The 17,080-nt window shown below is 39.2% G+C and overlaps 2 protein-coding genes across 2 annotated transcripts; one reads left to right on the top strand and one right to left on the bottom strand.

Moving 5' to 3' along the window:
- The first annotated feature begins 10,070 nt into the window (after window positions 1–10,070).
- LOC131690798 (protein Rae1) lies at window positions 10,071–11,494 on the top strand. The gene is made up of 3 exons (XM_058976823.1): window positions 10,071–10,210; window positions 10,297–10,621; window positions 10,678–11,494. The coding sequence occupies exons 2-3, from the start codon at window positions 10,310–10,312 to the stop codon at window positions 11,446–11,448; spliced, it is 1,083 nt and encodes a 360-aa protein (XP_058832806.1). The 5' UTR covers window positions 10,071–10,210; window positions 10,297–10,309; the 3' UTR covers window positions 11,449–11,494.
- LOC131690799 (NADH dehydrogenase [ubiquinone] 1 beta subcomplex subunit 3) lies at window positions 11,480–12,230 on the bottom strand. The gene is made up of 2 exons (XM_058976824.1): window positions 12,090–12,230; window positions 11,480–11,902 (listed from the first exon to the last, which is right to left on the bottom strand). The coding sequence occupies exon 2, from the start codon at window positions 11,877–11,879 to the stop codon at window positions 11,556–11,558; it is 324 nt and encodes a 107-aa protein (XP_058832807.1). The 5' UTR covers window positions 11,880–11,902; window positions 12,090–12,230; the 3' UTR covers window positions 11,480–11,555.
- Between the last annotated feature and the right edge of the window lie 4,850 nt (window positions 12,231–17,080).

Genomic DNA, 17,080 nt, shown 5'->3' with positions numbered 1-17,080 from the left:
TCTCGACACAGAGTGAGATTCTCGAAACCGATTCGCTCCGAAAGGCCGACCGACCAACGAGCGTCTTCTTCTGCTGCTGCTCCGTGTGGCTGTATGTGTCCCGCATGTACAGAACGTACAGAATGGATGGATCCCGTATAAATCAGTGTGGCATATTGTGTGTGAATGTCATCATCAATGAAAACGATTCATTCACCGACACACCCATGCGGGACTTGCAAAACACGCGTTTGTTTACCGGCTTTTGGTCGGTTCCACATGCTGCTGCCTCTGTCAGAGTGGTCGTGAAATGTTTTGTTTGTTTTTTTTCGGTCAACAGCTGTGTGGAGGCGACGTTGTTTTAATGATTGCCGCTTGACTTTGTAGGGTTTCGAGAAGAGCAGGCTTCTTAGCGGTGCGAGAGGTTGAGGAGAAAAACGTTGTACACTTACTAACCCTTAAAGGCGCAAAGCAATTTTTTTCATGTTATTCATGTTAAGTTCCATTTTTCAAATTGGGTATTTATAGATTTTCTATTTATTTATTCAAATTATTAAATTTAATACCTAGAGCTTTTTACACTGGAGTTTCTTTTTTCTCGTAAAAAACACATTTTTAAAAATTAAGTTTGATTTTTGTGATTCGAATTCAACTCTCACTAGCACACTCTTCACACAGCACATGTGAATGCCTATAGAAACTAACTTGTCCCGAGTGATGTCCCGGGAAGAAAATACAGAAGCTCTGTGTCCACTGGAAAACAGACAGAGAAAGAATGACCGGAACGGTGAGAATGAAGAAACGGTGAAAATTATCCTTTTTATTGGAAACACCGAGAAAAGATATATCCTCAAGCAGGAATCGAACCTGCGATCTCCAAGGCTCTAGTTGAGCGCAGTCCACTGGACCTAAAAGTAGATAACGAGAGAGATTTGTCCCGATCGTTGAGAGGGAGATGTGACGATCTGCTTATAGGAGACATTGGGGGTCGACAGGTCAATTGGGAGGAATTGGAGGCTGCAGCGGTAATCACAATACAATTGGGAATATGTGATAACATCATCACAGTTCCTCGATGGCGGAGTGGTTAACACATCCAACCAGAGACTGGAGATCGCAGATTCGATTCCTGCTTGAGGACATATCTTTTATCGGTGTTTCCAATAAAAAGGTGAATTTTCACCGTTTCTTCATTCTCGCCATTCCGGTCATTTTTTCTCTGTCTTTTTTCCAGTGGACACGTTCATAAAAATCCTTAAGAAGTTCTGGTTTACTGACGAGAAAGCGAAAACGAACTCTTGTCTTTTGGCTGGGACACCAAACGTCTGTCATTATGCAATATTAATTTATAAAAGGGAGAATTGGATTGAACCAATTTGCGCATAAAGGGCACCTAACCTAACTTAAATTAAGTTTGATTTTTGTGTTTTGAATTTATCTCGTCATTTTTTTGCAATTTGTTGCGGCGATATAGTACAATGCTAGTAGACTGAAGTTTTTTACACAGTTTATTTTGAAGCGGGTATTCGAACAAAGGTGGTTGTTACGCGATTAATCAAAAATCCTCGTTAATTTGAAACCGAGTTAATTTTCAAATCCGCATAAAAAATCCTCGTTTATTTAATAAAAGAATGATTGCTTCCTCATAAAGCTGCTCAAACTAAGAATGGCGAGTTAAACGAAAGCAATTGTGTGATAAAATCACCCCAGAGGCTTGATTCGAACCTGCAATCCTTGGGACTCCGACCCAATGCACCAACCCTTTTATTCTGGTTGCAGTTGAAAATCGAAAAATTGACTGCGCCATTCGTTTTTTTCCTATTTGCAGAGTGGGCAACTAAAGCGCATCTTGTGTACATGTTAGAGAATCAACTTGCGCATCATCTACACCAGTTGCGCTTTAGCTTGGCACGCTGAAAATATGAGAAAAATCGAAAGGCGCGAGTTCACTATTTCGATTTTCAACTACAACCAGAATACTATCCCTGGGCTATGATGACGTCCCAGGAAGAACACATGATTTTCGCATTGTTGACAGTTATCGTACCACTTCCTCTAAAGCGAGATCACATACAACCGCTGCTGCCAACCAATTTGATATATTCTATTTCCCCGCTAGATACCAATAGTGATCAATCGTCAGAGCATCAAGCGATTTTTGCTCAATAACTTTTTCTACGTGCATCACAGAATGGATTGAACTTTGTTCTTACTTGCCAAAATTTATTAGAATTTGAAACCCAATTTCTTATTTCGAATCCAATATTTACGTGGACTAGCCTCACTTCATTTGCTAATTTCACCGCTGTTCGACCGTGTCTACGCCGTCAAAATAATCGTCAACATAATGCTTGTTAACAATCGCATGCGCCACTTCTGGATACTGTACCGCATGTTGTTCAGCGTTCACGTTCTAAACAAACTGGGCAGATCAGGGTGAGCATGTCGAGCCCAAAGGCCTTAGTGTAAAGGTACGCAAAGAGTGTGCAAAAAGTGAAGCCGAAAAAAGTCTACCTATCGAGCAACATTAGAATCCAACTTTGCTGCAGAGGTATCAGAGATGGATTCCAATTGTGCTCGATAGGTGGGCTTTTTGAATTCACTCTTTGCGCAACTGTTCACTATAGACTGTGGTCGAGCCGAGCATCGCAACGTCCATGTCGGTGGCTTCAAGGAATCAAAGCGGTACAGGAAGTTCTGCGACTGTCTATTCTCACGTCTTATTCGTAACTGGTGCGTGATACATCTCTTTGATGTCTCCACCGAATCTGATGCATCTTTCCCGAAAACGCTGAATCACTGCTGCTAGACTTGTCAACATGTAGGGTCCCTTCAGTAGCCCAAAGGTCAGGGATATACCGTTGATTTTAGTATCTCCCGGGCTCGCATATCGTCGAGTGATTCTGAATTTTTTTGCAAGATTCCTACCTCCTCTAATACGTACTGGTTTCGTAACAAGTCGTGCAGTACCCGATTGGTAGTCGGCAGTGCATCATTTAAGTTCGTATACGTCTGCTGGATATACGTCTATGCGGTCCATACACTGTCCATCCCAACTTCGACCGAACTCCAATTGGCTCGCCAGATCGGCTAACACACGATTCTATAGGTGCAAAGACATGCAGGTTGTCTAGTTCGATCAATATCTTCGGCTCGTCTACGGCGTGGCTAGACACCTCCAAATCCCTCAGATGAGGATAGCGATCTAGAATTTCTTCAACCTCCACATTTCGCCTCGGCAGCAGGACACCCTTGACTGATCGTACATTTAATAGCTAACTTTTCGTAACGGATTCTGACGGTTATCATCAAATCCACCATTCTTGACTGACCCTCGAATCGCTTCATGTTACCAATCTAAGTCACAACCAATGGTTCTATTTCCCCGTGAAAGGGAAGCGCCTGCAAGACTTCATTGTCGCTTAGCGTAACTGAAGAGCCTTCATCTAGAAACGTTCGAATATTAACTGTACAGTTCCCAGCGTGAATCATCTCAGGTAGCATCCTGAAGATGACTGATCTGGTTAAACAATTGTGCGCGTTGCACTCAGTCTCTAGCACCTGAACTACTTCGACCGTACTATGCAGAAGAGAATAATCGCTTCTTTGGCAGCCACTAACATTGCAGCGTAGCTTGAAGCTACAGCGACTCCTCCCATGGTTGTTCAAGCAGAGAATGCAGAGCTTGAACCGCTACACCACTTTAAACCAGTCCGAAACATTTATTCGTTTGAACTGATGGCAGAATCTGATTTTGGGATCGGCTCCTTTGCGGCAAATGTTTTAACACACCTTGGTGAGCGTTGGCAACTATTCCTTGTTCCCCGGCCCGTTCGCCAGTGATTTTCCTACAGCCTGGCAATAATGTCCAATTGCTTGCTACTGAACTTTCTCAAATCTCCTCTTAATTCGATTCTGACTCGTTTTCGTGCGCTTCCATCAGTTTCTGTAAAGTCGAGTTGTTGTCCGTGCCTTTTTTCTCTGATGGGTCGCGTTTCGTCGCTCTAGAGTACGCCCCTATTGGATCGCCAACCATCGCATGTTGGTCATTCCTATCCTGCATTTGTGAAGACAACCACTTTTGAACCTTTTTGCCTGAAGCATTCACACTCTTCACTCATTTCTTCTCTGGTAACATCAAAGTTCACACTGAACTTCTTCACGGCATCCATTTTTTCTTAGAAATTTTTCTGCTATGTTGCCTTTTTCCAAAAAAAGCTGCTTCTTCAGGCAAATGCTTTTCTGCAATTACCCACCAACTAACGCTCTTTTAACTCTCTTTCCTGCCGCAGTTCCTTCTCGCGTAGCTCTTTTTCTTGTTTAACCTTTTTTCCTCCAACTTCCCCTCTCTATTTTTTTTCCAGCGGATTCTCACGATTCCCGGTTTTTCTGTACCTAGTTACAATTTTTGTATTTTGGTCAATAGTGTCATATTATCTATTAGGAATTTGCGGCAAACCCAAAAATGGTCACGCCACACCTATGATTCAGCTCATGAACTGGCCAAGTGATACAGTTTGCTTTTTTTCACCCGCAAGTGAGTCGTAGTTTACAACCAAAACTTCATTTTCTTCTTGGAAAAAGCTTCCCACTGCCAAAATATGAATGAAACGAGTAAGAAATTTATGGCATTTTCGTTTTTGATAGTGCACTACACCGGTGCAGTCGGTGCTACACTCATTCAAACTTGGGTGTAATTAGTCTATCTCTTTCATTGCACTACACAGGTGTAGGGGAATTATGGTTAAAACCGACACCTTAAGCTTAACACTTTTTCTAAGTTGCCACAAAACCAATAAAATTATAATTTTTATGCAAAATTCTTCTTCAGAAAATTCTTAACAAGACTTAATTTTTTCAGCGCTTCAAAAAATTAATTTCATTAAAAAATATTGGTTGTAAAACTTGGAAAACAAAGTGACTTTTTGTAAGCACTGCGGGTAAAACCGACACCCCATAGGGGTAAGATCGACACCCCCTTTAATTTATTTTCTCTCCACTTTATTAAAATCTTTATCTTTATTAAAAATGAGATATATGCGTGATTAATAAAGTGTGAGTATATATGATGCAAATATGTGCTTTTTATTGCTTCATCATGTAGTGAGGGGAAGAAAGTTCGAAAGCGTAGTACTATAAATAAGAGTATTTTATGCTATAGGATTATTTATTGATATGAGTATTTCCAAATAATCCTTGCGCACGTCATTGCAACCTCCAGTGTCATTTTATTTCATAAGAGAAGATTTTCAAGCGTTCTACGTTCTGCTAATTGGATTCATTCACTTATAAGTGACACACACACTTCTTAGTAAAACTATCTTTTTCAGATTTGATTTTTCGGACTCTGATCATCAACGATCTATTGGAGTATACATAATATCATTGTCTCATTGTGATAAAATTCGTCTATGACAAACCAAGAGAACACTAGAAATTCGGTTTGATGACCTTTTTGCAGAAATAGCAAAAGCTTCGTTAGAATCAGATAAGCAAAAATTCCAATTTTTGATTTTTAAAGAGACTTACAAGAAATAAACACAATAAAAGTATTTCTGTGTATTTCTGCTAATACTATAGTGTTCTAATAGGCTAATTGAAGTGTCACAAAGATCCCCAGTATTTTGAAATGAATCGCAACTATACACAACCATCTTAACAGGGTGTCGGTTTTACCCTAACCATAGGGTGTCGGTTTTACCCCAACAGCGCACATTTTTTTATGAAAGCAATTAAAAATATTGAATTTTTCAAATTCGTCTTCAATGCACCTAGTTGATCATAGGACAGGCCGATAATAATAGGTACTGAAAAATGGGGTGATTTGAAAAGCTTTCGTTCGGTTAAAACCTTAAAATCTACCAACGAAATTTTACATCCAGACGAGTATGAACGCTGCTGTCGAATGTTTTGTTAATTTTATGACATTCGGCGCACTAACGTAAATCCAATTTTTCTTCAAATGCTCTAAATAAACGTACTAATAATATTGTATCATTATGAAATGAATAAAAATTTGATTTCTAGGAAAAGTTGTGGGGTGTCGGTTTTACCCACAGTGTCGGTTTTTCCCACAATTCCCCTAGTACCAAGAAAAAACGAAAACGCTATTAGTTTTATTTGCAATTATTCTGAAATTACAGCCATTTGCAACTATTTGCCTCATACATTTCTGCGAAATGTAATCGAGATATTATTGTGGTTATCAAAAATCGTTCCATAAATAATGTTCCAACTCGAAACCGAGACCCAACCAGTACCATTGTCAAACCAACGTTGGTCAAACTTCTTCATATTTTGGACTATGTAGGAGATTCTGTGAAGACTATCAGAGAGAAGGATTGGCTGTGTATGCTACAAAGCTGACACTTTCCTATTAGCCGGATATATTCTTTCCTCGCGTGATCTGGAGAGTTTCGTGAATTTACACCATCTCATGAAGGTTTAGCTTAACTTAGAAGGAACGGGAAATGATGTTGCGGCGGCTACGGTGCTCAACAAATTACATTTCGGAACAGCACACATATAGCCCTGCGAATAATATTAGAAACCACCATGTTTTACACCCTTTTCGCAAGATGTTTACTCATCATCTTATAAAATGATGGTTTTCCTTCACTTTCATAAACAATTATCAACAAATTGATCGGCGATTTGGTGTTTAAAAGTTATTTTTTACCAATGTTTACAGAAAATATATGCACTATGACAGAACAGAATCAAATCAGCAACACTGAGCTTCCAGCGCTATCTGTGAGCAGTTTCAACGTAGAATCGCCAATTGTACTTACTGTTACACACTGATAAAATCAAGTACCCATTAATGCGTAGCAAACTATTGTTTGTGGCACTAAAAATTGGATTCTAACCGCACTGCGCACTTACCATTCTTCCATTAAATTCTTCTCATAGACCGGTTAGTTCCACTGGTCTGTCTATGAAAGTACCATCTCTATCACTTGAAATACATGTTTTTTGACAGCTCGCAATTTTGAGATCACTCGCACTTTAAAAGTGCGGAGTCCAGGTTGGTGGGAAGTGCGCAATACCCATTTTCAATAAAAGTGGAATAACCCATTAAATGGGTAAAGCGTTTGTACCCATATATGAGTACAGACCTTGTACGTCAACCTGGGTATGTTTCACCCATTATTTTTCGCAGAACTGTTACAACAAAATGCGTAAAAAATACCCATTCATGAAATTCGCGCCAGAATGAAAAATACTGTCAATAGAATTATTTCTGAATTTAAAAAAAAAAAACATAAAATAACATTCATTTCACATTATTGTTTCCTTATAAAAGTATAGGAATCTAGATAGAAATCCTATTCTAAAACTACTTAACAAAATAAAACCGCCAACTGGATATATTTTTGATGGCTGGATCTTTTGGCTGCTCTAAAAATGCCGAACTGGCGCATATTTTCAACATCCTCAGTAGTCTAAACACACGTTGTTTTCGGAGCATTGCTGAAATGTTCCGTTTCCGCCACGGACTCCGATGCAGGGCGATAATTTGCAGGTTTCACTACGATCTTTAGTTTGCAGGTTAACTCGCTTGAAATAATGCTTAAGGATTTTTCACCCATTATCAAGATCAATATACCCATTGACATTACCTCATCGAGTAGTTGTGAAATGGATAAAAAGTACTCATTGTTAGAAACAAAAAAAATACCCATTTTTTTGACAGCTGGAATAACTTCCGAAAATGGGCAATTTGAATACATAAAATGTGTAAAGTTTTTTTACCGTGTGCACACTAGGTAATCACCACCAGACTATGGGAAGAATCGATGGTGAAATTCGTATTGCACACCAAAACTTACCACAATCTGACTTTCGTTTAGACTCAGAGATTTTGTTCCACTATACTTACACACGATTCCACAATTTTCCACATTCGTTGGCTAAATTAAGTGCACTAAACATACAAAATACAAGCGGGAACGCGCCAATTGTTTAAAAAAACAATTTTAAACTTAAGCCAAACATGAACCGCCATGTTTGAAAAACACAAAAAACAACCAAGTTCATTTCAGCCGCCAGAAAATTTGTCTAAGTATTGAAATTGCCTTTAAATCGCATTCGCAAATTGCATTTGTTCCTAGGGACACAGGCGAGTTGAGTCAAACGTCAAACTTTTTAAATCACCTGACCATGTTGGTCCGCATTTTTTTGACAGGGTCTCCACGCAATTATAATTATAACGATATAGGGTAACCAACCTAAATTGGACCCCTACATATTTTGGACCCTGTTACTGTATTTGCCTCCTACACTGCCAAGTTTCTCTGTATTTGTTTGGTTTGGTGCAGCAATTGGGTCATTAAGCTATATACAGTTTTCCATTCCATTCGATAAATTTTATCATTTAAAAAAAAATCGTTATAATACATAAAAACGATTTTTTTGCTTTTTAATATAAATCTTATATAAGCTTGGCACCCATACATAGGAAAACTGCGGTTGTTTACATCTGGCCTATCAAGACAACACCCAAAATGAAAAAAACTATATTCATTGTATGGTGTTTATGTCAAATAAAAATAACCCTGCGGGAAAACCGGGAAAACATGTGTTCATTTTTTCTGACAGGGCATCAGTTGTCGTGAAATTCGAAATGTCAAATCCTTCTGATAGTGTCAAATCCAGACTGTCAACATATTTCTTTATTTTAAATTTAAATTTTATTTCCACCTTTCCTGAGTTGGAAAAATACATTGTTGCAATCACGAAAATCAGCTTTATCGATATATAGAGTTTTTTTTCTCATTTAACGACCCAATTACATTCCTTGGGTTGTCTGGTAAGTTTCAATATCATTAGTTCATCACTAATTGTTTAAAATTAAACAGAATCCACAGTTTTCAAAAATATCACCGAAAACGTTTCATGTTTCAACGATAGCCAAGAGGAACCGGTGGAAATGATACATTTTCAAATTGGATTGAAATGTGCAATTATAATATTTTTTATCGATTTAATTACTTTGTCTGATTTGATATTATGCATGTTACGTGTTTGAAAAGGTATCTTCGTAATGTTTTACCTAAAAAATCTTAAATAAATGGTGTCCACAATATATCTTAAAAAATTGATACCGACTTATTTTGGACACCCCTCGATTTTCTTTCTTGACAGCTATTTGTTTATCGAGTTAGAATAATCAAAAAGTGAAAAATTTCGTAACGGTAGGTCGCCTGCTCTTTTTGGTCAAATTATGTTCAAACCAATGGATGTCGAAAATCAAACGATTGAGGAACATTTCATTGAAGACCATAATATGACCAAAGAGGAGATTTCTGAAATCCATATTGAAGAACATTTGTAGTTCGAATTTGTTGATCGATTTCCATTCAAAGTGGATTTTGACAGTTGGCTTTTAGGCCGTAATCATATGTTTGTCGAGATTTTAACACCGAATTATAAGTGTTATTGTTGTATTATAGTAAACTAGGGTTGGAATTGTCAGTATAATAATAAAAAACAAACAAACAATTTCCGGTATTGTTCTTCAAAAACATAACTTAGGTTTTTATTAGTATAGTACTTCGCTACAAAACTATATTTGAACCATACAAGAAATATTAGAAACAACGGAACCAAGCGACTACCCGGTCAAACCATTCGGAATTTGAATCGGAATCCTGAATGGAGTCAGTATGGATTCCAACTCAAATGCAACAACCGATTCTGAGTCGGAATCCATTATGAAATCCGAACCGGTTCCGGAATGAGTTTAACTGGGTATTTGTGGTAATATACAGGAATGGCCCAGGAAAAAAATATTCGGAAAAATCCTCGCTTTTTGTATTGTAACATAACCTAAGGCCATATTCCTTAAATTGTTACCCGACTGAATGACGGAAACAATTTACGGTACGGTGTGTTTATTGTCGAATCACAATATGACAAATTGTGGAAAAACAATAATGCAATTTATCCATCTATGGTTCTCATTTATGCGGATTTACAAGCCCTTTTCGAAAAAATATGCGAGATATTCTATTATGAAATATTTCATTTCACGTTCCTATCCTCCATCCGATATTTTTTGACATTTCATCGACAGCTGTGCGCATCGCGTCGCGTTCGTTTCTCTGTTCTCTTCTTTCGATAATCTCAAAACTTTCTGTTTGTGTTCTAAGCTTGACTGCGCAAAAAGTTTTGTCTCTGCTTTTTATTAAATATTTCAAATTGTTTTCCTCTCTATTCACATTGATTGGTAAGTATATTGCAAGTACAGCAAATCACCAAATTATTAATACTATTATCGGTTGATGAATGCCGTCATTCGCGAATAATCTTCAGGAAAACAAAAGCTATGTTTGGTGCAACGACGCTCGGCACCACGTCCGCTTTCGGACCAACCGCAACGGCACCATCAAACCCAATGAAGGATTTTGAGGTTACATCACCGCCGGAGGATACGGTGTCCGCGATGGAGTTCAGTCCGGCTACGCTGCAGCAAAACTTCCTGATTGCCGGTAGTTGGGATTGTAGCGTGCGCTGCTGGGAAGTGGAACAAAGCGGTAAAACCGTGGGAAAATCCATCAAAACTATGGGTGGTCCTGTATTGGATGTTTGCTGGGCGGACGATGGCAGTAAAGTGTTCGTAGCGTCCGCTGATAAACAGGTAAGTGAATTGGTTTGATGTTTCGTTAACATTTTCATCGCAATTCATTATTTTAGGTTAAATGTTGGGATCTAGCATCGGACCAGGTGGTACAAGTAGCCCAACATGATGCTCCGATCAAGACTTGCCACTGGGTGAAGGGAACTAACTATACATGCTTGATGACCGGTTCGTGGGACAAAATGCTTAAATTCTGGGACACTCGGACACCACAACCAATGATGTCAATTCAGCTTCCGGAACGATGCTACTGCGCCGACGTAGACTATCCAATGGCAGTGGTTGGTACTGCCGGACGACACGTTCTCATCTATTCATTGGAAAACAAACCTACCCAGTACAAGCAACAGGAGAGTCCCCTGAAATACCAACACCGAACTGTTTCGATCTTTCGTGACAAGAAAAAGGCTCCGACAGGTTACGCGTTAGGATCGATCGAAGGACGTGTTGCAATTCAGTATGTAAATCCGATTAACCCGAAAGATAATTTTACTTTCAAATGTCACCGCTCGAACGGTTCCAATGGCTATCAGGACATTTATGCAGTCAATGATATCGCATTCCATCCAATGCACGGTACTCTGGCCACCGTTGGCTCGGATGGAACATTCAGCTTCTGGGATAAGGATGCACGAACAAAACTCAAGTCATCGGAAATGATGGACCAGTCAATTACCAAATGTTGCTTTAACGCAAACGGCCAGATTTTTGCTTACACAGTGGGATACGATTGGTCCAAGGGACACGAGTATAACAACCCTCAGAAGAAAACACATATTTTCTTGCGTTCCTGTTACGAGGAACTAAAGCCACGAGCCACCAGCTAAATCGACATCAATAAATCCAGAACATTATAGATTTACAACGTTCAAACCAGTTTGTTTTATTCAAGTTCAAATGAAAGAAATAATATCCCTACCGTTTCTTCTAGACTTTAGTGACCGCCATGTTTGTCATCACCGTGTCCACCATGTGCGTGATAATCGACACCGAGGGCGTACTCCAATCCAATAGTGGCTACGAAAGCGGCGAATCCAACCGGAAATCCCTTAAATAGAAACCGCACCAGCCGAACCCGATGGGTTGACCATTCTTTGACATTGTAACGCCAAACTTCATTCCTTAGCCAAGGATCCTTCAGACCACGGCGCGCTAGTGCCTTCTCCACCTGGACCAGTTCCGGAGCGTCCGACACCTTGTAGATGGAAGCGTCCGGTACTTTGTAAGGAGGTCCGTGGTGATGATCGTGGCCGCCCATGTTGTGTTCCCAGTGGCAGTTATCTGCGAAAGGGTTCCGAGATTATTTTTAGTAAACAAAAACACGATAATCTAGAGAACATCGAGGAATGATTGCCGTCTCGCTAGTTACATAATTGTGAAAATGACGGGTAACGTAAAGATTTTATAGTAAAATTTTAACATTATCAGAAATGGTCACGAATGAGAAGGTGAAGAATATATGAACAACCTGCAGGCAGCCAAAATATTGATGAAAAACAGCTTCTTCAAAGATTTTCACTAATCAGAACCAGTACTGACTGAGAGCGACAGATGAAAAAACCAAAAGAATTAGCAATCAGCGAAGATGTTCAACGAATGACGATGGAAGCAACTGTCAAAAAATCAATACAAGGGATAGGACACCAACACAGAATACTGTTTCATAATGGCATAGCTGCATCGCATACAAAAAGGTTAGGAAATATTTCAATCGCGGCGCTTACACGGCTGGATGTTGTTGGCTCGAATCAAAACTTGTCGAAAGTAAACAAAGTTCATTTCATATCGTCAACCTGGCGCCCAGGTGGTGAAATCAACGGAGTGCTGGAGCGTTGCCAAAAAAATTTTATTTCCAGATTAAATTTTACTAAACTTCCCAGTTAAGTTCAGCCGGAATGCTGGCTGGTTCTAATTCGTATTCCGGCTCCTATGACAACCGATTCAAGTTAGAATGTTCAAGGGGTACCATTTCGATGCGGCTTAGCCGCATAACCGAGGCCTAGGAACCGAAGCGGCGCAAAGCCGCTGAGGATCCGCCGGGCGAGTTGGCCATCGACCCGCCGTCGGAAGCAAGCGAACCTGTGACCCACTCGTTTGCCCGGCTTACTCAAACATAGGGGCTATCCCAGCACGCGCAAAAGCGATGTGGCGTAGCCACATTGGGTGCTGGACACAAAATAAAATTGGCAACGCTAGTAAAATGTAAACACAAATGAACACTCCGGATGAACCTATCGTCAATTGACATTTCGACGAGTTTTGATTCGAGCCAATAATATGGGCCCCGCTTACACTGCTAAAAATCAAAACATTTCATTCGTATCGCGTAAAATCGGGAATTCAATGCATCTTCACGAATTTGATGCAAATTTGTTATACATTTCTAGAGTGATCTGGCGTTTGATTTATGGTTTTAGTTCATACGTCGTTTTCAGACGTTAAAGATACGTACTGAACAACTTTTTTCATTGTTTTTGTGTAAAATAAGAAAGAAAATTAGCTTGTGAAATAAAATTAATCCGGCTATACCATCCATTAAACCATTCTGACTTCTATTATTTTGCTGGGCTCTTAAACATGATTAAATAATTAAATGTTTTATAGTCAATCTTTGTCCGGTGTCTTCTTTGAAATGTATAACACAACAAATGTTAAGGGGGCATAGAAGTTTTCGACCGATTCCCCGTACTAGGCCTCCCTCCTGAAGTTGAGCAAATAAATAAATTTTAGTTCAAACTCTTTTGAACACTCATGCTTTATCGAAACCATCTCCACAGAGATCATACATCCATGATCGAACAAAAATATTAAAAAAACGTGTGTAAACATTTGAATTAAAAAATGAATTAAAATTTGAATTTGAATACGATAAACACTAGCGCCGCCAAACCAACTTATCCCAACTATCCGTAAAATCCATTCCGGAACCGGTTCGAAATCCTGAATGGATTCAGTATGGAATCTTGTTCAAACAAAACAACCGATTCCTACTCTATCGGTTCATGAATTTGAGCTGGAACTCATACAGGAAGTCCGAACCGGTTCCGTACAAGTTTGACTGGGTAGAGGAATAACCGCTGGCAATTCTGTCGAACTCAGCCTCTAAAAACATGACGACAGTACCCAAGTAATCAATAAGCATTATAACGTAGCCTAATATCTGCTTTAGATCCTGTTCTGTCCTAAAAAACCGTGAAGCCCTAAATACTTATATAATGTTGGTATTATGCCAGAAAATGCGAAATATAGTGCTATTACTGTGCAGAGATTGACAGCTCGTTTCGGCAGTACTAATGCTATTATATAGTACCAGCGTACAAATATCAAGTTTAAAAGCCTTATATTGGCACTACTAATGCAATTAAAAGATTCAGTTGGCTGTCATTGTCCGCCATGGTTTTAAAACCATTTCTTATGTTTCCTCTCGGTATGATGAGCAAAAAAAATATTTAAAATAGAATGTTCTGTTTAAAACCGTAATTGACTCTGTTCTAATGCATTGTAATGAATATCCTTAATGGGTTTTCGTTCTCACATGATATTAATGTTTACGAAAATTACCTCTAGTAAGTCTCAAACTGAGGTACCTTGCCCCGTCCTTCACGGTAAGTGCGCTGCGTTTGCTTCCTGGACTATATTACATAGGTTCGATTGAAATGAAATATGCCGAATATAATCTTCAAGAAGAGTTGCATAACAAATAAACCCACAGCATTCTAATAGCATTATATCAGCTTTATATTTGCTCTATAATGGAATTAAATGCATTTGTAAAGCTTACATGCTTGAAAGATCCTTGAAGCATGTACGCGTTATATCAGCTTTATATACGCATATAGAGCAAGCGATAATGCTATATGTCGGCTGTGCAGTTATGCATTATTGATGCTAATATAGAGCTTTATTGCGTTGTTAATGCTGTAATGGAGTTTGAATGCAACATTAGCGCAAATGTATAGCCAATATAGTGCAATGGCTTAATGCTTATGGTTACTTGGGTTGGGTAATAACAAAATGTTATATTCCCAAGCAACCAAAAGTTTGTTTTAAGTGATTTTACGTTACGTTTTATGTTCTAACAGCGGCTTAAGCAGCTTAAGTTTCATTAAAGCTTAAGCAGCTTGAAAGTTCGCTAAGAACTTTATGTGAATTTTAAAGTGTGCTTTTGAAGTATTATCCGAACTTCTGGTTGCTTGGGTTACTTCACATATCACCTAATTAATGAACTTTGAAAACCTCGGAGTTTGTTTATTTTTCTGTCGAATATTTCCTTGTTATTTTCGTAATATGTAACTCCTTGCCATAGATACGGCGCAAAGATCGATGTTGTTCCTTTTTTGCAAGACTTCGCTTCAGTTTATTATTGAGCTGTCACTCTGACGGGATCATCGAGGGGTCGCATTTGGATGGAACATGGGAAAACTCGGACGTGGAGAAATGACGCGATTTCTTTTTCATTTTTTCGCTCCAAAAAACGATACCTCGCGTGGTTCAAAAAAATCGATGCTAAAACTATAGTAAACATCCTTGCAAAACAAAATAACGATACCCATTAAATTTCTTTTTTTTTTGCACCGCACATGTGTACTAACATCAACGATGCCAGATGTGAAGGCATATTTTCATTTTGAAGACACTTTTTTTTAAAGACGGTTTTTATGGTTTCTGGTTGAAAATCAACAACCGATAGATTTTTCCAGACAACCAGTGGCAACTCTGGAGACAAACCAAGTTCAACCTCGCGATACAGAAAGGCAACTTAAATTTCATTTTTCTCGCTCCGAAAGCTCTACACCCCCTTTCAAGTCGATTTCAATCCAACTTGTGTGGAATACCATAGCAAGCACTGTCGCAAAATGCAACGGTGATGAACCAATTTTTCGCCCACATGTGAACCATGAACAAGAACCATGTCTTGCCGGAGTCAACGCGAATTCAATTTCTCGAACTGAGGGCAACGAGAGTTCCGTTCCGTCTCGCATTTTTCTCGCGTCGAAAACTCTTTACTTCGTGTGTTCAAATGAACCGGTACCGAAACTCTAGCAACCACACTTGCAAAATGAAATGGCGATAGCGATTTCATTGTGATGCGCAAAAAAGCAGAAACCTTGCTAAAATGTGCCAGCCCATTTTAATCTTGCGATATGTGAATTTAATTTCACATTTTATTCGCTCCGAAAGCTATACAGCTACATCAACTTGTGTCGAAACACCCCAAGAGGAAATCATGGCAGGCACCGTCGCAAATGGAAACGGCGATACCATTTTTGCCTTTCTCATATAGAAAGGCTATGCAATCACTCTAAAAAACGTCAACCTAATCCCGGCCCGGAGGGCCGAGTGTCATATCCCATTCGACTCAGTTCGTCGAGATCGGAAAAAGTCTGTATGTGTGTGTATGTGTGTGTGTATGTATGTGCGTATGTGTCAAATAATGTCACTCATTTTTCTCAGAGATGGCTGGACCGATTTGCCCAAACTTAGTCTCAAATGAAAGGTGCAACCTTCCCATCGGCTGCTATTGAATTTTCGATCGTTCGGAATTCTGGTTCCGGAATTACGGGTTTCAGAGTGCGGCCACACAGAAATTTCTCATAAAAACTATAGGAAAAATTAAAAATAGAATTTTTATTTTTGATGCTAAATGTATTCAGGGTGCATAAAACGTCGAGATTTGATGCAAACACGAAAAAAATTTGACGAAGATTCACTTTTTTGGATTTTGCACATTTTTGCCTTTCTCATATAGAAAGGTTATGCAATCACTCTGAAAAACGTCACCCTAATCCCGGCCCGGAGGGCCGAGTGTCATATCCCATTCGACTCAGTTCGTCGAGATCGGAAAAAGTCTGTATGTGTGTGTGTGTATGTATGTGTGTGTATGTATGTGTGTGTATGTGTGTGTGTATGTATGTGCGTATGTGTCAAATAATGTCACTCATTTTTCTCAGAGATGGCTGGACCGATTTGCCCAAACTTAGTCTCAAATGAAAGGTGCAACCTTCCCATCGGCTGCTATTGAATTTTGGATCGTTCGGAATTCTGGTTCCGGAATTACGGGTTTCAGAGTGCGGCCACACAGAAATTTCTCATAAAAACTATAGAAAAAATTAAAAATAGAATTTTTATTTTTGATGCTAAATGTATTCAAGGTGCATAAAACGTCGAGATTTGATGCAAACACGAAAAAAAATTGACGAAGATTCACTTTTTTGGATTTTGCACATTTTTGCCTTTCTCATATAGAAAGGTTATGCAATCACTCTGAAAAACGTCAACCTAATCCCGGCCAAATTTTTTTTTCGACTCGCATAAGGTTTCTGGATTTTAACAGGGGCGTAGTTGATGGTTTACGGAGAGGGGTTACACCCCCCCCCTCTACTGTTCACTCCCCTCCTTTAAAAATCTCCTTAAATCACCCCTCAGACCACCACCTCATACCCCTCCCTTTCAACCCCA

Source organism: Topomyia yanbarensis, chromosome 3 (assembly GCF_030247195.1).
Source record: "Topomyia yanbarensis strain Yona2022 chromosome 3, ASM3024719v1, whole genome shotgun sequence".
NCBI classification, from domain to species: Eukaryota; Metazoa; Arthropoda; class Insecta; order Diptera; family Culicidae; genus Topomyia; species Topomyia yanbarensis.
Note: the sequence above shows the minus strand (reverse complement) of the source record. Positions and strands in the feature narration are given on the sequence as shown.

What these genes read in the sequence shown, in the direction of transcription:
- LOC131690798 (XM_058976823.1), top strand. Translation starts at nt 10,310, where the DNA reads ATGTTTGGTGCAACGACGCTCGGCACCACGTCCGCTTTCGGACCAACC. An exon ending in TAGCGTCCGCTGATAAACAG is followed by an intron (nt 10,622 to 10,677) that starts GTAAGTGAATTG and finishes TCATTATTTTAG; the next exon opens with GTTAAATGTTGGGATCTAGC.
- LOC131690799 (XM_058976824.1), bottom strand. Translation starts at nt 11,879, where the DNA reads ATGGGCGGCCACGATCATCACCACGGACCTCCTTACAAAGTACCGGAC.